At 35.3% G+C, this 23,260-nt stretch overlaps 1 protein-coding gene across 1 annotated transcript in view; it reads left to right on the top strand.

The window, feature by feature from the left end:
- Positions 1 to 23,260, top strand: part of LOC150084410 (transmembrane protease serine 5-like) — a 289,626-nt gene that overhangs the window by 21,926 nt on the left and 244,440 nt on the right. Inside the window, exons 2-3 of the mRNA XM_090375211.1 lie at positions 13,447 to 13,554; positions 23,006 to 23,122. Of these exons, the coding sequence (XP_090231337.1) occupies positions 13,447 to 13,554; positions 23,006 to 23,122 (225 nt within the window). The remainder of the gene's footprint in view (positions 1 to 13,446; positions 13,555 to 23,005; positions 23,123 to 23,260) is intronic.

Raw genomic sequence — 23,260 nt, 5'->3', positions numbered from 1 at the left:
ACTATGTGATCACCATATCCAAAAATTTCATTACTTCATACAGCTGTCACCCCCACCTTTTCTTACAACTGAATACACTATGAATTGTCAAACTAATAGAACAAACTTATATGCTAAAAGATCTAAACCTCCCAAACACTTCCTCTTTCATTTCACAAATATACGTGGTCTCAGTTCTAATCTCAGTGATGTCCATTTCCTTTTGAATTCTGTCAAACCCATGTACTTTTTCTGTCAGATTCTCAGTTATCAGTTGATTCAACCACTGCTCATCTTAGTTGTCTGAATTATTCACTGTAGGATTAGGATTAGCATTAATTTTTTGACTGATGCCACATAAGCTTGCTTTCTTGCATCATATGCAAGAAAGCAAGCTTATGTGGCATCAGTCAAAAAAAAAAACCCTTCCCATTTCACCTGTCCATTCCCTCCAAAAGCCTGTTCAGTTTTTTCCTTGAATTTATTTAAGCTATCAACTTCAACGACAGATGGGAGTTTCTTCCAGAAAACAACCACCCGCTGGCTAAAGGCAAATTTATGCATATCTATTCTGCAACTGTCTTTCCTCAATTTAAATTTATGCCTGATCAGGTTTCGTAATCTGAAGAATCCCAACAGCAATGAGCTTGCTCAAACCATTCAAGGCCTTATACACCTCAAGCAGATCACCTTGGAGGAGCTGGTCTCCAGACATTTCAGTTTTCAGAACTTAAGCTTTCCTTGGTAAGAGCAACCCTTTGTTTCTGTCACCAATCTCATTGCCCTTCTCTGTATTCATTCCAGCAGCTCTATATCCTTCCTAAAATGAGGCCTCCAGATATGTATACAGTACTCATGGTGTGGCCTGTCCATTGCCTTATACAATGGAATAATGACTTCCTTTTCCCTGCTAGCAAAATTCCTGTATATTATTGACAAGACCCCATGACCTGCTCTAGCATCCTGTCTGCAATGTTCAGAAAACTTTATATCTGACTGCACAATTATCCTCAGGCCTTTTATTCTCCACTTCCCTGAGTGTTGTGTTGCACTGTTTGTACATCAGATTGTCTGAATTATTGTACATCACTCTGGGGTTACTGCAACCCATATGCAGTACTTTGCATCAGTCAATGTTAAACTTCATTGGCCACCTCTCAGCTCATCTGCCCCCACTTGCATTAGTGTACTGTCATAACCACCCTGCCAGCCTCCATATCATCTGCAGACTTGGACATTAAGCCTGATATACCTTCATCAATATAATTGATAAATACATAAAAGAACAATGGACCCAACACTAAACCCTGGGGGTCTCCACATTAGTCCACTAAGTGCATTGTCCATTGATTACGTGATTATTCTATATCACCTCTTGTGCCCTTAAAAGATGATATCTGCTCTACAACGTCATCGACCTTTGCCCCTGACAGACATACCCTGGTCCTGTTCCACCTATCCTTTTTACAAAGCATGTTCCCCATTTCCCTGACAATAGAGTCACCAACAACTACTAGTTCCTTTGGGACCAACGCATTCTGCCTTGGGGGTTGCCGCTGTGTTTCACGATGACCAAGTGCAAGCTCTGGCGTTGATGTGGGCAGCTGAGAGCTTGATGGGCCCCTCAATTTAGTTCCTTCGAGGGCATCCACCCTGTCCTTCAAGCTCTCATATAGGCCCATAAGAACACTGAGTTGTTGCCTGATTTCGATACACTCCTTAAACCCAGATCCTTGACATAATGTGATTATTCTGATCAGGTGATTATTCTGAGCAAGAGGAAGAATCCCATCAGCATTGAGCATGCTCAAACCATTCAAGGCTTTATACACTTCTATCAGATCGCCTCGCCGGTGCCTAGTCTCCAGACACTGTAATTTGCAAAACTTAAGCCTTTCTTCGTAAGAGCACCCCTTTGTTCCATTCGCTAATCTTGTTGCCCTTCTCTGTACTCGTTCCAGCATCTCTACATCCTTCTTGAAATGAGGCCTCCAGACCTGTATACAGTACTCCAGGTGTGGTCTGACCATTGCCTTATACCAGGGAATAATCGCCTCCTTATCCCTGCTAGAAAAATTCCTATATATCATCGACAATACACCATGAGCTACTCTTGCAGCCCATCTGCACTGCTCAGAAAACTTCATATCTGCCTGCACAACCATCCCCAGGTCCTTTTCATTCTCTACCACTGTCAGTGTAGTACCACAGAGTTGATACGTTGCTCTGGGGTTGCTGTTTCCCATATGTAGTACTTTACATTTGTCAGTGTTAAACTTCATTTGCCACCTCTCAGCCCATCTGCTCAACCTTTCCAGATCCTATTGCAGTAGCATAGTGTCAGTAGTGTCCTTGACAACCCTGCCAACCTTCGTATCGTCTGAAAACTTGGACATTAAACTTGATATACCATCATCAATATCATTTATAAATACAGAAAACAATAATGGACCCAATACTGAACCCTGAGGGACTCCACTAATAACATTAGTCCACGATGAGCAGTGTCCATTGATTATACTTGGATTTCAGGAAAGCTTTTGACACTGTTGCGCATGAAAGACTACTGTACAAATTGGAGCAGAATGGTATTAAGGGTAAGTTGCTACAATGGATAAAAGGATGGTTAAGTGGGAGAAGACAGAGGGTGGTAATCAATGGGTGCTGCTCTTCGTGGACTAATGTTATTAGTGGAGTCCCACAGGGTTCGGTGTTGGGTCCACTGTTGTTTTTTGTATTTATCAATGATATTGATGAAGGTATATCAGGCTTAATGTCGAAGTTTGCAGATGACACAAAGGTTGGCAGGGTTGTTAATGACAGTAATGGCAGTGTGCTACTGCAACAGGATCTAGATAATTTGGGCAGATGGGCTAAGAAGTGGCAACTGAAGTTCAACCTTGACAAATGCAAAGTACTGCATATGGGTAGAAGTAACCCCAGAGACACGTACCAACTGTGTGGTACTACACTTAAGGTGGTAGAAAATGAAAAAGACCTGGGAGTAATTGTGCAGTCAGATATGAAGTTTTCTGAGCAGTGCAGACAGGCTGCTAGGGCGGGTCATGGGATTTTGTCAATGATATATAGGAATTTTGCTAGCAGGGAAAAGGAGGTGATTGTCCCTCTGTATAAGGCAATGGTCAGGCCACGGCTTGAGTACTGCGTACAGGTCTGGAGACCTCATTTTAGGAAGGATGTAGATTTGCTTGAGCGTGTACAGAGAAGAGCAACACGATTGGTGAGGGGAATGAAGGGATTCTCTTACCAAGAGAGGCTTAAGTTCTGCAAATTGCAGTGGCTGGAGACTAGGCACCTGCGCGGTGATCTGATTGAGGTCTATAAGGCCTTGAATGGGTTGAGCACGCTGAATTCTGATGGGATCCTTCCACTTGTTCAGATTACCAACCTACGGGGACATAAGTTCAAATTAAGAAAGGACAGATGTAGAATAGATGTGCGGAAATTTGCCTTTAGCCAGCGGGTGGTTAATTGCTGGAACAAACTTCCATCTGTCGTTGTGGAAGTTGATAGGTTAAATAAATTTAAGGAGGAACTGGACAGGCATTTGGAGGGAATGGTGTGATTTTTTTTTTTTTTTTTGGCTGATGCTGCATAAGCTCCTACACTTGCTTTCTTGCATCATGTGCCACTACTACTACTACTACTACTACTACTACTACTACTATTACCACTTTCAGATTGAGAAAAGACAGATGTGGGATAGACGTGAGGAAATTTGCCTTTAGCCAGCGGGTGGTTGGTTGGTGGAATAGACTTCCATCCCTTGTCATGGAAGTTGATAGCCTAAATAAGTTTAAGGCTCAACTGGACAGGTATTTCGAACGAACAGAAGGGTGAAGTGGAAGTGGTTATTTTTTATTTATGGAAGAAATGAGAAGAAAACTGACTGAAAGTAAAGAAGACAGATGAAGGATTGCAAGACAGGAAGAAACAAACGATGTGAGCTTGATAGAGAAAGATTTGCCAATAGAGTGGCTAATGAAACTGGTGAGCAAAATCAAATTAGACTTCAATGTAATGCTGTGAAAGCCATGCACAGGCAAGAGTGAATCATATATCAGTGCAACAAGACGTGTCCATAGGTAACAAAAATTATCAAATTGCACTTTTAGTAATTTTATTACCCAAGTCTGTCCCACTGACACTTTAACTAACAGCAGGGAGTCAAGGAAGAGGTTTTTGTAATTATTTCAGTATTAATCTTTTCTTCTTCTCTGAAACAGTTTTGGAAAAATATTCACCATTGGTATTCTAGTCCTCTATAATTTCCATACCATTGATTTTGCATTCCTCAGATTCACTACTACAGTTTCTTCTTACTGCAAAGGGACTTTCATCTGTAAAGATTGTTTCAAAGTACTCATTAAGCTATGTCGGCTGGTAGTAAGTGACGTTTTTTTTATGAAAAACCCAAACACGAGAGGTATTTGAGCCTATTAGTACCATGCTTGGGTTGGAGATTGAGAAGACGAAAGAAGATGTTTGTTGAAATTAGACTTGAACTTCTATGGAATGTAATTTTCGGGAAATATGTATGAAGGAAGGTTGTTCCAGAAAATGGCAGTTGAATGAATAAACAAGGAAGATGAAAAGTTGGTTCTGTGAGTTTGAAGTTGGACAGTAAATGGATGTTGACTGGTGGTGGCACGTGTTCGGACAGTTTTGAAAGAGAGAGCGGGAATTATAGAAGCCAATTCAGAAGAACATCTGTAGAAAAGGCATGCAGCTGAAACAGTACGTCTATGACACAATGAATGGAGAGACTCTGTTAGAGATGAGTCATTAATTAACCAACTGCCCTCTTCTGAATAGAATCTAGAAGCCTGATAGAGGTTTTGGGGGGACTGCCCAAATGTGGGAACAATATTCCATGGTTAGGCAGATTTGTGATTTGTACAGAGTGAACAGCTGTTTGCAAGAAAAGTAACGATGAGAACGAAAGAGAAAACCAAGTTTTTTAGAAACAGAGGAAGCAATATTTGTAATGTGCTTGTACCAAGAGAGATTAAAAGTCAGGGTAACCCCCAAAAGAGATATATCATCTTGCCGAGAAATCGGAGTGTCGCCAAAGATAAGCATAGGAGCTGAAGAATTCTTTTTGCGAGATATAAGACAGAACTGAGTTTTAGAAGGATTGAAGCCAACTAAGTTGTCTTTGCCCCACTGGAGAATTACCCGAAGATCAGAATTTAAGGAATTGGTAGTGGATATTCGAGAAATTGAAGCTGATTGAGCAGGGTAAGGTTTCTTAAACTGGAAAGTGGAATGCAATGTGCTATCGTCGGCAAAACTATGGATAGGATTTCCAGTCAATGGAAGAAGGTCATTAATATACAAGAGGAAAGGAGTGGGGGAAAGAACTGAACCTAATGCTGGGGGACACAAGCATTAGTGGAGAAGTTAGAAGACAGAGAGCCATCTACCATTACCCTCAGTGAGCAGGCAGAGAGAAAACTGGATAACCTTTTGAGAAAAAACAGTTGGCAAACCATAAGATGGAAGCTTGTTTAGGAAACCTTTATGCCAAACACAATTGAAAGCCTTTGAGATGTCAAGAGCAACTGCTTATGTTTCACCGAACTTTTCCATTGAATTTGTCCATAAATGGGTAACATAAGCCAGAATATCACCAGTGGATCAACACTGACGGAAACCATACTGGTGATCATTGATCAGACGGAAGGTTTCTAGGTGGTTTAAGAGTTGGTGGTTAATTGATTTCTCCATTACTTTAGAAAGAGTAGAAGTAATTGCAATGGGACAATAATTGTATGGGAGGGATTTGTCACCCTTTTTAGGAACTGGCTGGATATGAGCAAATTTCCAAGCAGAAGGCAAAACACCTTTGGAATAACAAAGTGAAAAAAGGCAGCAAAGAACAGCAGCAAGTTCAGGAACCCAGGTTTATATATATATTATGTTCTTACTGAAGACTATAAAAATGATATTTAATAAAGTTTACCATAATAGGTCAAAGTCAGGTGTGCAACGTTAATGCTATTGTACAAGGGGCAATTAGGCATTATACGTGCATGAAATTATATTAGTCAATTGTATTATATGGTATCTATCTCTAGGGTATTAGCTGTATAAGGATCAAACTAACAAATTAGTAAAAGAAAACTAGCTTTATTTTGGCAAAGTGGGACATGTTTTGCATAATTACTGTTACATTTTTTAAATTTTAGTAGACTCTGATGGTGTAGACTCTATATAGTCTTCGATGTATGGGAAGAAATTAAAAACTTTTGGTCCATCGGGTTTCGATTTATTCATTTGTGGTGTGGCGGCATTGCATGCTATATGACCATTTTCAGGAATTGTCTGGTCTTGTGTGGTCATGTCTATACCCAGGGTGTAATTTATGCTGTGATACCCATACAGCATGTTGTTCCTATACGTAGTTTTATTCATGGCGTTATAAGGTTATAAGAAATTATAAGGCCAGGTTCCATGTTAATACCCCTTACTTCCCTTATAGATGGAATTTATAGAGTTTCTTATATAATTTTAATTAAATTTATAATAGGAAAATAATAATAATAATTAGTAGCTGAAGAGTAAGTCTGGGTACTAACAGAGTCATATATATTGTGTTCTTACTGAAGACTATAAAAATGATATTTAGCAAAGTTTACCATAATAGGTCAAAGTCAGGTGTGCAATGTTAATGCTATTGTACAAGGGGCAATTAGACATTATACTTGCATGAAATTATATTAGTCAATTTTATTATATGGTATCTATCTGTAGGGTATTAGGTGAATAAGAACCAAACTAACAAGTTAGTAAAAGAAAACTAGCTTTAGTCTGAAAGGCCTATATACTAAAGGTGAGAGCTAATAGTAGAATGTAAAGGAAAATAAAATTAGAATAGTGAAAATAATGAAAAGCGTGGCTGCGCACTATCATTTAGTCAGCACACATAAAACAATCAGAAGGCAGGAATTTGATCTCTTTTTTCAGTCTGACCACTACAGTACAAGAAGGAAGTAAGGACCTGTTCTCATTTAATCTGATACATACCCATTAGGCTTTGTGTCACCTATTCCAGTTTGCTAATTCTTACACTATTTTTACAAAATTTAAATTTAACACATTATCTTTTCTCATTTATTATCGCTTCTCATTTATTTTCTATACAATCACCTAAAAAATTAAACTCAGGCAAAACTGGAATGGGGACAACAGAAATAGGTATGTGCAAGACATTCTTTTAGTCTGGCTATCAGTCTGCTCAAAGCCCCTGAAGAAGTAGCAGACCAATGACCAAGAGGAAGAATGTTATTTTCCTTTTTTATTTACATTTTTTCATTATTTTCACTATTCCAAGTTTATTTTCCTTTACATTCTATTATTAGCTCTTGCCTTTAGTATATAGACCTTCCAGACTAAAGTTAGTTTTCTTTTACTAACTTGTTAGTTTGGTCCTTATACACCTAATACCCTACAGACAGATAACCATATAATAAAATTGACTAATATATATATATATATATATAAGTAGATTAGAGTATGAGTGAGGAATGCTGACCTGTCAGATGTAGTTACCATGGAAAAATTAAATAAGTGCCTGAAAAATAAAAGCAGATTAAACAAAATAAAATAAAATACAATAAATAGTACTTAATGCTATAGATCCTAAGACTTTAACTTCTTCATCCAGGGTCAGCTGCCAAAACCAAATACAGCAAGAAGTAAAGTCTGTTTCTGATATGAAATATACGTAGCAAATGGAAAAAGCTAGCTAACGTATATATTATAGCCGACCCGACAGAGACCAAAAAGAACAGTAATAAGAAATAGGAAACAAATCAAATCTGATTAAAGTAAAAAGCAAAAACCAAGATAAAGTTAATTCCAATAAATGTAAATTGAATAAAATAGCAAGTAGCCAATGTGAATTTAAAAGTAAAAAAAAAAAAAAAAAAAAAAGTTAATTCCAATAAACGTTAAATAGGATAAAATAGCAAGCAGCTATAAGTGAATTTAAACAAATCTGATTAAAATTAAAAGCAAAAATCAAGATAAAATTAATTCCAATAAAATTTAAATTGAATAAAATAGCAAGCAGTGGTAGATGACTTTCATCAACCGGTGAAATACCCCCACTTTGCTTATTGGAGGCTTGAAGTGGTGAAACCCATGTTTAGTCTCTAGAGCAAAGTTTCCAGCATCACCCTCCCCCATACTTCTCCTTCAACCCATGCACAGTACTGAGTACTATAGGTTTTGATACCTTTCGTGTTTGGGGTTTTCATAAAAAAAAAAAAAAAAAAAAAGCAGCCTTAATTGAATTTAAACAAAGGAAATGTAATGTGAAGACAAAAGGATATAGTCAAAGTAGGGCAACTTACTGTGGTGTCAGGCAGGAGTCGGTGAAATGGGCTGAGAGAAGTTTATTATTATTATTATTTTTAGCTATATGGTGCAAGGAAGTCTGAGGCTTATGCTGCACCAGGCAAAAAAATTCCTGAGTTACCCAGAGAGAGAGAGAGAGAGAGAGAGATATTGACAGAAGTAGAAAGGAATCACTAAGAAAGAGAAGAATGATGATATCCAGCTCAGAGAAGATGTAAATAGGTCAATGTAAACATAAACGGAGTGATTAGGAAATCGGTAATTAAACAGATAAGGCATATCGACCAGTATAGGGGAGAAATCTATAACTTACAAAGTAGCTTTAAATTTATTGTATTTTATTTACAAATTAGCTTTAAAAGATTCTAAACTTTGTTGTAGATGAAAAAAGGAGAGATAGCAGAAAAGTAGCATCTTGAATATTGCTTTCAGTCAACCTAATCGCTCACAAGAAATAAGTTATATAAGTCTAAGAACAGTAAAAAGCAATTGGAAGAAGATAAAGTAGTGCTCGAGCAGTTTAATTTAATTCAATTTAACTTTTATTGGAATTAACTTTATCTTGATTTTTGCTTTTTACTTTTAATTTTAATCAGAATTGTTTCAATTCACTTATAGCTGCTTGATATTTTATTCTGTTTAACATTTATTGGAATTAACTTTGTTTTGATTTTTGTTTTTTGCTTTTTACTTTTAAATTCACCTTGGCTGCTTGCTATTTTATTCAATTTACATTTATTGGAATTAACTTTATCTTGATTTTAGCTTTTTACTTTTAATTTTAATCAGATTTGATTTGTTTCCTATTTCTTATTACTGTTCTTTTTGGTCTCTGTCAAGTTGGCTATGATATATACATTAGCTGGCTTTTTTCTGTTTTCTATGTATATTTCATATCAGAAACAGAGGCCTTACTTCTTGTTGTATTTCCTTTGATTTTGGCTGCTGACCCTTGATGAAGAAGTTAAAATCTTAGGATCTATAGCATTAAGTACTATTTATTGTATTTTATTTTATTTTGTTTAATCTGCTTTTATTGACTCAAATTAATAGCATAGCTTAATTTGCAGTATACTCACCTTTTTATAAATCTGCAATTGACGTGTTGAGATAGGATAAAATGGTAGTTGAGTTTCAAAATTGGAATTAATATGGATACGTTTATATTTTTGAAACGGAGTTTAAAATATGCTCAAGGAAATAGAAGTGCACATCTTCATCCTTGGTTGCATGAATTAAAAGTTAAACTGAGGAGGCCAAGAGCCATAACGAATTGGCTTTCGTTGTTAACGTCTTCAGTTGGCGATAGTGGGGGGGAGTGAATGCGTGTATTTAAAAGACTATGTTCCCGTGATTCTCTTTGATACATGTAGTAATCTCAGGTGCATGAGATTCCAAGCCAGTGAGAGGTTATAGGGTAGTTTGGCATTTAATACATTAAATTTAGAACGATGATGAAACCACTCTATGATACTGAAAAAAAAGGCTTCGTACTGAAAAATTTTAAAACTAGATTACCTTTACCCTTTACCACTACTGAACTCGCTAGCCTTGAATACGGATTTAATTTGCTATAAAAGACAACCAATACCCCTCTAAAGAATGCATCATAGAACTTCAGACCAAACTGAACAACCACCCAGACAAATGGCATATAATGCATCAGGCGAATTTCATCCTTAATTAAAAACTCCAATCTAATATAAATAAACAACAGCTAAAAGACATACAGAAAATACAAAATAATCCGCATGTTATTACACAGAAAGCTGACAAAGGCAATACCATAGTGATTCTTAATAAAAATACATATGTCGACAAAATGAAACAAATCCTATCTGACCAGGATACATACAAACCTGATAATACGTACAACATATCCAAACACAAAATAAACTTGACATAATCTTAAGAAAATTAAGGACAAATAAAGAAATCACCTTACACACTTTAAAACAAATCGGAATACGAAATATCATACCCCACATGTTTGGTGTTACCAAAATACACAAACCCAACCACCCACTAAGACCAATAATCTCCTTCAATAAATCAGCTTTTGCCAATTTATCGTCCTTTCTTGTTAAGATCATTTTCGGCCTTACAAGATTTTCAAAATATAAAATTAATAACACCACCCAAGCTTTTGAAAAATAAGTCCTATTACAATCTCCAATAAAGACATTTTAGCATCTTTCGATGTAGTTTCTTTATACACTAATTTACACCTGCCATCTACACTACAAGCTTTATGTAATTTCCTAATGGATGATAGCACCTTAACCAACCACACCTCTCTCTCTCAATCAATAGTATATTAGAACTTACATCATTTTTATTAGATGCTAAATATTTCTGGTTCCACAATCAGATATACCAACAAATAATGGTTTACCTATGGGATTGGGAATCTCAGCTCCCTATCCGAAATATACCTAGCCTCCATAGAAAATCAAATTTTACAACCTCTTCCTCCAGAGATTAAATTATATACCCGATATGCAGATGACATCCTTATCATAGGAGACAAAACCATAATTGATAACCTTTTTATTAAATTTAATTCAACGCACGACAGATTAAAATTTACCCTCGAATTAGAAGAAAACGGACAGATTAATTTCCTTAATCTCACCATATATAAAACAGATACTAAACTCGGAACTAGAATTTACAGAAAAAATACCCATACCAGAAAATATTTACATTTCGAGTCGCACCATCCACTTAGTATAAAAAAAGCTGTCTTCTATAATCAAATTTATAATGCCATCAAATACAGTTCTACACAAGAAGACCAATCCAACAAATTATCACCACCGTCCAAAATAATATCAACAAACCATCCAAACACATTACACTCAGTAACACACATGTTGTTATTCCTTACCACAGTGATCTTGCTAGACAGTTCCGTCAATTATTTACCAGTACAGACATCACTCTCATATTTTCAACATATAATCAATGTTTAATTCATATAAAGACACACATAAATATCAAATCAGTGACATGAACAATATCGTTTATCTAATTAAATGTCAACAAAACTGTAATGCATGCTACATTGGTAGTACAACCTCTAAATATGGGTCCACAAAAACATCAAACACATGCGCATATTACCACTACAATAGCTTTAGAACAGTACAATCAAATACAGAACTCACATTACATATACAAGCCCACAACCACACCCCATTAGTTGATTCAGCCATCCCTATCATTAAATTAAAATTTTTCGGTACAAAGCCCTTATTATCGAGTGGTTTCGTCATCATTCTAAATTTAATATATTAAATGCCAAACTATCTTATAACCTCTCACCGGCTTGGAATCTCATGCACCTGAGATTACCACATGTATCACAGAACATCACACGAACATAGTCTTTTAAATACACACGTTCACTCCCTCCCACTATCGCCAACTGAAGACGTTAACAACGAAAGCCAATTCGTTACGGCTCTTGGCCTCCTCAGTTTAACTTTCCTAGCTTTATCATTTCAACTTTTAATTCATGACAACCAAGGATGAAGACATGCACTTCTATTTCCTTGAGCATATTTTAAACTCTGTTGCCGACCGGGCTAGCCAGGTGGGTAAAGTGCTTGCCTGGCAATCCAAAGGTCGCGGGTTCGATTCCCGCCTCGGGCTTGGATCAAAGTACTGCAAAAATCTTGGGAGGTGCATTATGGCCACAGAAGCCTATGCACCAACAACTACCAAAAAAATAAATAAATAAATAAACTCCGTTTCCAAAATATAAACGTATCCATATTAATTCCAATTTTTAAACTCAACTACAATTTTATCCTATCTCAACACGTCAATTGCAGATTATATAAAAAGGTGAGTACCGCAAATTAAGCTATGCTATTAATTTGAGTCAATTTAAATCGGTACTTTAAGAATTCTACAATTTATCTAACTGCTTTTATTTTTGAGGCACTTATTTAGCTTTTCCATGGTAACTGCATCTGACAGGTCAGCATTCCCCACTCATACTGTAATCTTCTTATATACTGTACATTCCATTGTGGTTGCTAAGTATTTCTGCTATTACTAACAGTTCCCCGGGTCCATAAACCATCCCTATTTATTAATATATCTTACTTTTTTTAGCCGTTACTTTTCGCTACAACTATTTATTATTTTAAACGTATATAGTATGAACCAGAGCTGTAATGCTCAATGCGTTCTACGTTGATGTGTAGAACACATTGAGATTCTAATTCTTACTTTTAGTACGTAAAACACTTCTGAAGAAGTGTTCTACGTACTATATTGAAGGTAAACTTCTCTTATTATTTTACAAATTTAAACGTATATATATATGTATATTCACTTCATACCTACATTTGTAACACTGATATAAATAACTTGCATACGGATACGAGATATAACATAAAGAACAGTTGCATCAACGTTGAGCAATTTTTGTTGATGGTGAAACTCAGGAAATATAAATAATAACAATGGAGAGTCTATTTTCATTTATTTAAGATGACAAGGATGAAAAGTTCTGCTCAGTGGGAATATGTAAACTGTGGATGAAATTAATAAGTTTGATAATGTTCAGAGTATGGGATAAAAAAATAAAATAAAACAAGAAATAGCAGAAGAAGAAGAAGAAACAAAAACCCAAGAATTGTACTTTGAGTAGTAGTAGGAAACAGAAATGGTGAAACAAATTTGTATGAATCTTATTTCCTCACTTAATTTTACAAGTATTTATAAAATTGTTCGAAAAAATTACGTTATCATTACAGTTTAAAGTGCTTGATATAACAAAATATTTGTTATTGTTACATACTTATTGCTTTAGAATTCGTGTATATTTAATGCTAAGCTGACAGTACATTAAATAATGCTTAATTGTAGGACTGTTCAATATAGGCCTTACTCATAATAATTAATTTTTTTATTGTATATAATAAGGTATTTTTAATTAATCATATATAAATTTATATGCATTTGTAATTAATTACTGTTAATGAAACAATCAGTATTGACATTAACATTCATATAAATGTCAAATTTACAAACAAAAGCAAACAAACTGTATATCCTTCTTTTCAGATTATTTATCTTGTAATAATGCAAGTGGTGTATGGAACTGTATTGACATAATCTACAAATGTGATTCGTTGGATGATTGTCCTGGTGGCACTGATGAAAAAGAATGTGGTATGTTTGGTTTATAATGAATAGATAAAATTATGCCATGTTCTACTGCCTTCATTCTATTTCTTATTAAATTTTCCACATTTATTTTATTTTATTTTATTTTTTTTTGCCAAAAGAATTTTACAAGATAATTAATTGTACAAAGCTGAAATTTGGAATAGACAATATCCAGAACATACAAAAAAAAAAAAAAAATGTTTTGTCCAAAGTGTACATGAAAAAAAAAATCACAAAAAGAGACATCAGAGTGAAATTGATTTTACACTCTGTAAACATGCAAATCAGATACTACTAACATATTCTTCAAAAAGCTATAGAGGTATGTGAACACAGTAGGCACAGGCAACTTTTTTTTTTTAACGATACTCACAAACTTGAAGAGCTGTTGGAACCTATAGTACTCCAATACAGTGGTTAAGTTTTGGGTCAAGAAGACAGAACATACTTGTTGACACTGGACTTAAATTTCTTTAGCTCATAATTTTCAGGAAATACACAGAAAGATGATTCAAAAGAGCAGATGTAGAAAGGGCAAATGAGGAAGAATGAAAGTTAGTTTTATGAGTTTCAAGTTGAACTGTAAATAATCATTGACAAGCTTTATGCCATGTTCAAACTGGTATGAAGAAAGAGGTTGAAATGCTGGTGCTAATTCAAAAGAAACATTCAGAGGAAATATATGTAGAAAAAACATGCAGCAATAACTTCTTAACTCCACTGCCTATCATGTAGGTATTAAACTGAACTGTTTGATAGGCAGTGGAGTGAGGTAGTAAGAGTGGGATCATTACTACAAACCTGACTGCATTATTGTGGATTAAGTCTAGGAGCTTAAGAAAGGTTGTAGGGGATTCCACCATGGTGTTAAAACAGTATTCCATGGTAGGTGTAGTTAGCAGCTGTTTAGAAGCCAAGTAAACTAAGCACAAAAGAGAAAGCTTAAGTTTTAGTTGCAGAGGCAGCAATATTTCTAAAAACCATGGTATCTCAAATATTGCTTCCTGGTTAGGGACATTAAAATTTCCTTCTTCCCAAGTGGTTAAAGACGTTAATCAGTGTTTGCTGCTTCAAGTAAATCTAGACGAACCAAGCCAATTTGGCTGATGCTGTGTAGGTAACAAGAAAAAGAAATATTCTTAATCCAATAATCAGCAGTTATTCATTAGGTATTCAAGAGGATTCAAGTAAAGTAGCCACTAAGGAGCCAGTGATCATAATATACTGATGTGGGATTTATTCAGAGAATAAACTATTGTTGAGGGAAAAGTGAAACTATTTTGTTTTTGTACAGGTGATCACAATTGGGCTTAGACATTTTAAAAATTCTTTTCAAAGGGAACTAACTGATATTGTTAACAAATGCAAATGATCATATCACGTTTTTTTTTTTTTTTTTTTTTTTTACCAAATAAGAAATATAACCACACTGGTCCACTAGATGTGGATGGCATAACTATTCTTGATGATTTTATTCAGGTTGCTGATAAACTGAATAAATATTTTGCATCAACATTCACACATGAAGAAGTATACCTGATTCTGGCTGGGAGCCAAATGATTTTCTGATCACTGAGAAGAAAATGGAAGAGAAATTGTTGAAGCTAAAAGTAAATGAGGCACCTGGGATTGATGTAATCCATCCAGTTATATTAAAATAAGCCCAAGAGGTAATAAAATATTTAGGTATAATAATGAGTGTATCCTTATATTCAGGAGAAGTTCCTCTAATCTGAAATTTGCAAATGTATCTCCATTTACAGGGGTTCAAAAGGTGAAATAGATAATTACAAATCTGTAAGTTTGCCCATTTTCCAGGAAAAAATAAAGTAATCAGTAGTTAAAGATGTAATGCAAACTCATTTCAATAGGAATGGAGCTACACTGCTTAACAAAATTAACAGGACATGTAGAAAACATAGTGTAACTCGTGCTGCTTGCAATGTAGTGGGACAAAATTTTGTTTAGTGGTGTACCATAGAATAATCATGAAATGAGTAGACAGTGAGAAACTTCGGACAGGTATAAGGGACATTTATAGGGATTTATTAAGAATTAACAAAAAGGTCACATTACAGAAGTTGATATCAGATGCTCGAAATTATAATCAGAATCAGTACGGTGTATGATCCCCTCCAACAGCTAAACAAGCCTGACAGTGGTGAACCATCCTCGATATAAGGGTGTCTATATGATTTTGTGGCAACAAATCCCATTATTCCACCAGCACAAACCTTAGCTCACCAAGTGACTGAGGAGTTGGCAACACCCAAAAGTATCCCAAACATGTTCAATCGGATTTACATCTAGTGATTGTGCTGGCCATGGCACTCATTGAATATCTTAATTTTCAAGATATTCTTCCATCAGTTGAGCTCTATGTGCAGTGACATCATGCACGAAAAGAAAATCTGGTTCAACTGTAGCCCTAAAAGATCATACACAGGGTTCAAGGATCTATACCTCTGTGCAGTTATAGTACTCCTGTAAAAAACATGAAGGGGGTGCCCCACACTAGAACACTGCCTCCGCCATTAGTATCCCTTTCTCTGATGTTGGAGGGATGGTATTGCATTCCTCATCTTTAGATGAAATAACATCTAGAATCTGTTTGTAGGCTAAAATGGGACTCATCAGAGAACAGAACTTACCACATTTGTCAGCCCCCATGGCACATGTTCATGGCACCAGTTTTGAAGAGCTCTGCAGTGGTTTAGAGTTAATGAGATACAAACCACTGGCTTTCTCGCATAGAATTCACTTGAATTGAGCCTTTTTAACACAGTACGGTTGGAAATGTTTTCATCTGTGGCTGCAGCAACCTCAAGAGACAATTGATAACAGGATATTTTAGGGTTCCATCTTGCTGTTAGAGCCAGATAGTGTCTGTTCTGGTTGATGTAACCCCTCAGGCAACCCTGGCCAGCTCTTCTTGTAATGGTTCCTGTCTCCTGAAACTGCTTCCATAGTGCCAAGACGACGCTGCCGTGACACATTAAGCCAATTTGCAACTGCCTGGCTTCAAGTCATCCAATGGCCTGCCATCTAAAAGAATCATCTGAACGAGGATGACTTGCTAGCCTGAGTATTGGGGCGCCTCCGTAGCCGGGTGGGAAGGAGTAGCAGTGCATAGCACACGCTTCTTGATTAGACTGGGGTTCCAGCCCGTCACCACCAAATATGGAGGATGCGGAAAGGTTAGGGAATGACCACCGCATATCCCGGAGCAATATGGCCTTAGTTGCTAATGCTCCTAAAAGCCAAACAGTAACCTGAGTATTGGAGATGTGGCTATCCACTGAGCATGCCAAAAAATGGGAATGAAGTGATGTGGTTGCAAACTATGTTTTTATAGGCATGAATAATTTGCATAATATGCAGCTCTGTATGATAGATCAATTTCTATTGGATACTCAGAATTTGTATTCCGGGATGCTTATTATATCAAATATTCACCTTCAGCGACACTGTTCACAATAAAATATTCATGAAAACGTTTTGTTCTGTTAATTTTGTCAAGTAGTGTATAAGAAAATCAGAATGTATTTGTTAATTAAATCTGTATGCCTGAATTGTTTTCATAGCATATACTTTTGCTACATGGAATTTAATTCACAGTCCATCTAAATACTGAGTATATAATACATAATATTCTGACAATCCTAGTTTTCCCCCCTGCCATCTTTTGTGTAGGAATATGGGGATGAACTGAAGTTACAACTGTATGCTACATAAATAATATATATATTATAATATTTATATATATATACAAATTCACAAACTGTAAGTTATTTCTGTTGGGTATATTTAATAATACACTTATTATTTATTTTAAATGTTGTCAGTGTTCTTTTCTGAACATACATGAATTGCATGAAATTTAAAAGAAAATAAATTATTTAAAAGAACAAGAAAATATATAAAAAAATTTAACATATTTAAATATAAAAATTAACAAATATACAATTATAACATTTTAATCAGTGAGACAGTTGTGTTTGATAAAGCACACAGTTTTTTAATACGAGGAGTTATTGTGGGTAGGGTTAACTCTCAGCTCTCCTACCGAGTCTCTCTCTCTCTCTCTTTATTTAATCTCGTTTAAAGCAGAAAACCCTGTGTCTTTGTGGATATTCATTTTGAATTTTGCTAATATTTTAATTTGCTAATATTAGTGCTGTTAAAGTGAATTTCCAGTGACTGGTCACTACAGATCTCAACCAATTCTTCTTCCTCTTGTGGTGCCTTTGTAGCCAGGTGGGCAGGAGCAGCAGTGCGTAGCACATGCTTCTTGATTAGACCAGGGTTCGAGCCCATGACCACCAAATACAGAGGATGCAGAAAGGTCAGAGAATGACCACCGCATATCCTCGGAGCAATATGGCCTTAGTTGCTAATGCTCCTAAAAACCAAATAACAACAACAACAACTACATCTTCCTCTTGCAGATTAAGTTCTCACATCGGAAGGTTTCTTGTTGAAAATGGGTCTCTTACCCACAAATATTTTTTTGGTATCAAGGGATGGAAAGTAATGCACAATTTTGGTCTTTAACAGTTCTAATGTTTCACTTATTACATTAACTACTTTAGTATAATTCATTTTGGCATTCAAGAGAAACATTTATAAATTTTTTTTCATTTTCAAATTTTTTCCAAATACTCAACTTTTCTTTAAAGGCGAACAACTTGTCAGTAGAAGTGAGTAAATTTTCCTATGGGCCTTGCATACTGATATTTAATTCATTAAGCTGCACGAATAAATCTGTAGAAAAGCTAATTTACAGCACCACATTTCATCACTTAAATAATCACAAAATTTTGATTGCTCCAGTGAAAAAGATATGAGCATTTCCTCACGCAACTCGTCCATATGCATAAGTACATTTCCTTTTGATAGCCATCGAACCTCACTATGCATCATTAAAGAAAAATTATAAGACTCCAGTTCCTCACAATTTTCCAAAAATACGTATTTTTTGTGGTCTAGTTTTTATATAATTGACCATTTTAACCCCTTGATCAAGTACAAGTTTTAAATCGGGTATGACTGCCTCCATACTAGAACTTCTCTGCGTCTAAAACAGTGTGTTATAATAATATTTGAATTGTGTAGTTTTACTAAGTTTACAAATACTTTAAGTGCTCCTGTCATCGTGGTACAAATGCCAACACATGACTTCCATAATATACCACCCTTTTACAAATAATTATTCATTACTTTGAAAATATCTTGGCTGGTTGTTCTTTCAGTGAGTTCTTTACAACAAAAAAAATGATTAATAATTGTGCTATTTTTGATGAACCTGACAAATGCTATTAATTGGGCTTTTCTACTAATATCTGTAGAATTATCTACTTGTAATTCAAACAGTCACCCAGAATTATTAATATGTTGAACAACTTGTTCTTCAATATTATCGGACATTTCTTTTATGCTCATGCTAATTGTGTTGTTCGAAAGTGGTACAGTCATTATTCTTTTACCGCTTCCTCTCGCCGACCGGGCTAGCCGAGTGGGTAAAGTACCTGCCCGGCAACCCAAAGGTCGCGGGTTCGATTCCCGCCTCGGGCTTGGATCAAAGTACTGCAAAAACCTTGGGAGGTGCAATATGGCCACAGAAGCCGATGCGCCAACAACTATCAAAATCAAAAAAAAAAAAAAAAACCGCTTCCTCTCCCAAAATACTTTTCACTATTACCTGATCAGGTAAAATCAGACTTTCTGCAATTAGATGAGATTTTTTTTTTTTTTTTGCCACCAGTTTGGCTACTAAATAGCTGGCTTCTTGCGCTTTATGAGATATTTTAGTCCTATTATAAAATTCTTTACCTTGTTTTCTAGTAGAGGCCAGCAGTCTTTTAAAAAACTCCAGTTTTGGATGATAAATTCTCTTGTTTCACAGAAGAATGACGCTGCAATTTATTCAGCACCATCGATTCATTCAACAATTTTAAACCACTTGCCACACAAAGGTTGAGGACAATCTTGGGTACCAGTATATGAAAATCCCATCCCCAAATAATCATCATCATATTTACAATAATATGTTTTCTTCTTTTTTGATGTAGATGGGTGCTTGGTTTTGTTTTTGTCATTTTCTCCAAGCTCGTTGTTATCAATTTGCCTCTTCTGATTTCCTTTCACTAAAAATTAAAAAGTTACTTCTAGAAAGTACTAATACAGTTAATTGAAAATATCTGATCTATACGAATTAGCTGAATATGACGTTTTAGAGAGATAAAAGAACAAAAAGTACTTTTAAAACACACAGAAAATTTTTATTATGCTGCTTACAAGTTGCGCATATACAACTGCAGGGTGCTTGGGAGAGACCCTTAAGTGATAATGGTGCCTCCGTAGCCAGGTGGGAAGGAGCAGCAGTGCGTAGCACACGCTTCTTGATTAGACCGGGATTCGAGCCCATCACCACCAAATACGGAGGATGCAGAAAGGTCAGAGAATGACCACCGCATATCCCGGAGCAATGTGGCCTTAGTTGCTAATGCTCCTAAAAACCAAAAACAACAAATAACAATAACTTAAGTGATAAGAATGGCCGAATAAAGGTGAACAGATCTACTTCTAGGAATCAAAATGTGACGTCACATTGACTGCTGGAAGGGACTGGGATTGGTGCAGTGCAAATAAACAAATTATTTATTTGAATTAATTTTTATTATAAAACTTGGATTTATTAATTTTTTTTTTTTGCATTTTCTGCAGCACACTGGTTGAGAAACACTGCCTTAGAGGACTCTATGATAATGCTTAGCAGCCATTATCATAGTTAGTTGCAGTGCCATAATCTGGCACAGGACTGCCTTCGCATTAAAAAAAAAAAAAAAAAAAAAAAAAGTCCTTGCCTCCAGGTGCTAGTCTCATGCAATGTCCGAATGATCCTTGAGAAAGCTCTTTGCAGGTAGAGTTTTCTTGGGCAACATTGTTTTGTTTCTTTGTTTCTCTTGTGCTTTGCTCATTGCTATACTAGCTGGTTATATCTTCTTGTTGGTCTTTGGTGGGCACTAGAGGAGAGATCCCCTGGGTGGCTTAATTGGCCAGTTACGTTAAGTAGTTGGACAGTGTTTCGTTGAACTTTTGGGTGAACTTTTCCATGTTTTTGGAACTGTGTGTTATTGTTTCACTAGTTCCTGTGAACTGACATACTAATTTAACCAATAGTAGTAATAATAACTATTAATAACTGTTACTACTAGTAGTAATAACTATTACTAATGAAATTAAGTCCCATATCCTGAGTGGAAACAGATGTTTCTATGCACATGAAAAACTATTGAAGTCCAGAGTATTAAATAGACATTTAAAATTAAGAATATACAAAAACCTTATTAGACCAGTTGTGACATATGGTTATGAAGCTTCGACATTAATGAGTAAAGATGAGCAGTTGTTGAGAGTGTTCGAGCATAAAATTTTACGAAACGTTTTTGGGCCCGTACAAGATGTTGATGGATCCTGGAGGATCAAAATGAGCCATGAACTTAACCATCTTATTCAGGGTGCAAAAATCATCAATTCGGAAGAGCCAGAGATTTGCCTGGTTGGGACATGTTATGCGAATGGATGATAGCAGAACAACTAAGAGTGTAATGAAATGGAAACCTACACAAAGGAAGATGAGAGGAAGACCACAAAAAAAAGTTGGAAAGATTACGTAGAAAAGGACTTAAAGACCATGAGAATAAGAAGTTGGAGAAGTTTTACTTCTGGGAGGGTTATTGGTGGAATATTCTTGAGAAGGCTAAGACCCACCCTGGGTTATAATGCCAGAAGTAGTAGTAGTAGTAGTAGTGGCAAATGATGCAAGAAAGCAAGCTTATCAGTCAAAAAAAATAAAAAAAAACTTCACCCATCTGTACCCTCAAAGAACTTGGGTACCTTACCTCTTTTGTGTTTAAGTTGCTGACAGCTTATAACCTCAAAGATTGACTTTTGTTTTCTTGGCGTTTGCATATATCGTAGATAGTTAACTTCAGTTGCCTATTTACTGGGGTTTTTATTGTAAATATTATTTAAAGTTTATTGTTTATAAAATTTAAATAATATTATATTTGAAATAGTGCAGTGGAGAGCATCATATCTCTAAGTGGATATGGAATCAGGAAGTGATGAAGAACTATTAATCGGCTTTAAATTATCTTACTGATGAAGAACAAGAGGAAATTAGAAGAGAAGTTTTAAGTCAAGTGTCTATGTTGATAGATAATTAATGTACTGTAGATATTTAAAGGAGTAGGATTGCAAAGAACACCAGTTAAGAAATAGAAACTAGAGGATCTATAAGTGCAATTAGTAATAAAACTCAAAAGAGGAAGGAAAAGCATCAAGAATTATGTATACAGTACATATTCTTTCAGTAAGGCAGGAGGTATTTGCTTGTATTCATAGTGAGAGAAACAGGATTACCAAGGCATCAAAGTAATATTGTATCAGTGGAATAACTTATAGAAGTACACATTGGCACTGTTTATTGAAAACCAGAAGTATAAAGCTAAAATGGAGGAAAGATTTAGCATTTGACTCCTTAAGTCAAACTCCTGAAGGAATCACATATGCTTGAAGTTAAAATTCCAAAAGAAATTAAGAAGAAGGCTATCTTCCCCATTATTAAATATGGTGGTCCTAGTCAGGAAGTTAAGAATGGTCCAATTTATGAATTGAAATCATGCCTGAATGAGGTCAAGATTAAGAATCTGAGAAATATTTTTGGTCATGGTATAATTTTGGACACTCATTCTGATCAAAATAAAGCTGATATCCATGAATATGGAAAACTCATTGAAATAGGATTAAAGGCTGAAAAAGGCTAAGAGAATTAGTTCTAGGATCTTATTTATGGTATTGACTCTGATATCCCAAAAGAAGAGTTTCTAGTTGTACTCTTTCACAAGAACATTAAAGAATATAAAATTGCTTAAACAAATTTGACCAAAATGTCAAACTTCATTCAGTAACTAAGACAAAAGATAAAAATACTTCAAACTATATTGTCAAAGTTAATAATGCTATTAAAAAGATCTTACTATCTAAGGGCAGAATATGTGGGATGGCCTTCTTTTAACGTGAGAGAGAGAGATATTGATATTAGTTTTATGCTGTTATCACATTAGTTGTATATTGCTTCAAGTGTAATATTTGGCAGTTGACAAAGTTTTGTAATAGTGATCAATCTTGTGGCTATTATGCAGAAATTTTTCACAAGTTTAAAGAGTGTGATAGAAAGAACACTGGGCCAAAATGTATTAAAAATTCTTGCTGCTCCCATTATTTTGACTTGTTAAAGGCATCAAGCCATGGCCAAAATATTCTGAAAATAGACTACTTTTAAGTAAACAAATTCTGAAATCACAATAATTGCAGAGGATATTCTGTTGTTATCAGGTAATATGCTCAAAGGGAAGGAGAGGGTTTACACTTTTGCTTTCTTTTGTAGAAAAATGGCATTGTGATTCCAAAGAGTTTCAGTGTAATAATGGACAATGTATTCATTTGGATCTTCAGTGTGATGGCCAAGCTGATTGTTTTAATCATACAGATGAAATTGGATGTGGTAAGAAAAAATATTTTTGTTGAATAGAATTATCAGACTAGCATATTATAAAGAATTGTTTTATGGATCTTAAATTATTTTATTTAATTTTAGAAATTCCATGTATTAGTGTAGAGAATTACAAAAAACAGGGTTGTT

The sequence above is a fragment of the Mastigoproctus giganteus genome, chromosome 6 (assembly GCF_048544385.1).
Source record: "Mastigoproctus giganteus isolate SK-2022 chromosome 6, ASM4854438v1, whole genome shotgun sequence".
Taxonomy (NCBI): domain Eukaryota; kingdom Metazoa; phylum Arthropoda; class Arachnida; order Uropygi; family Thelyphonidae; genus Mastigoproctus; species Mastigoproctus giganteus.
Note: the sequence above shows the minus strand (reverse complement) of the source record. Positions and strands in the feature narration are given on the sequence as shown.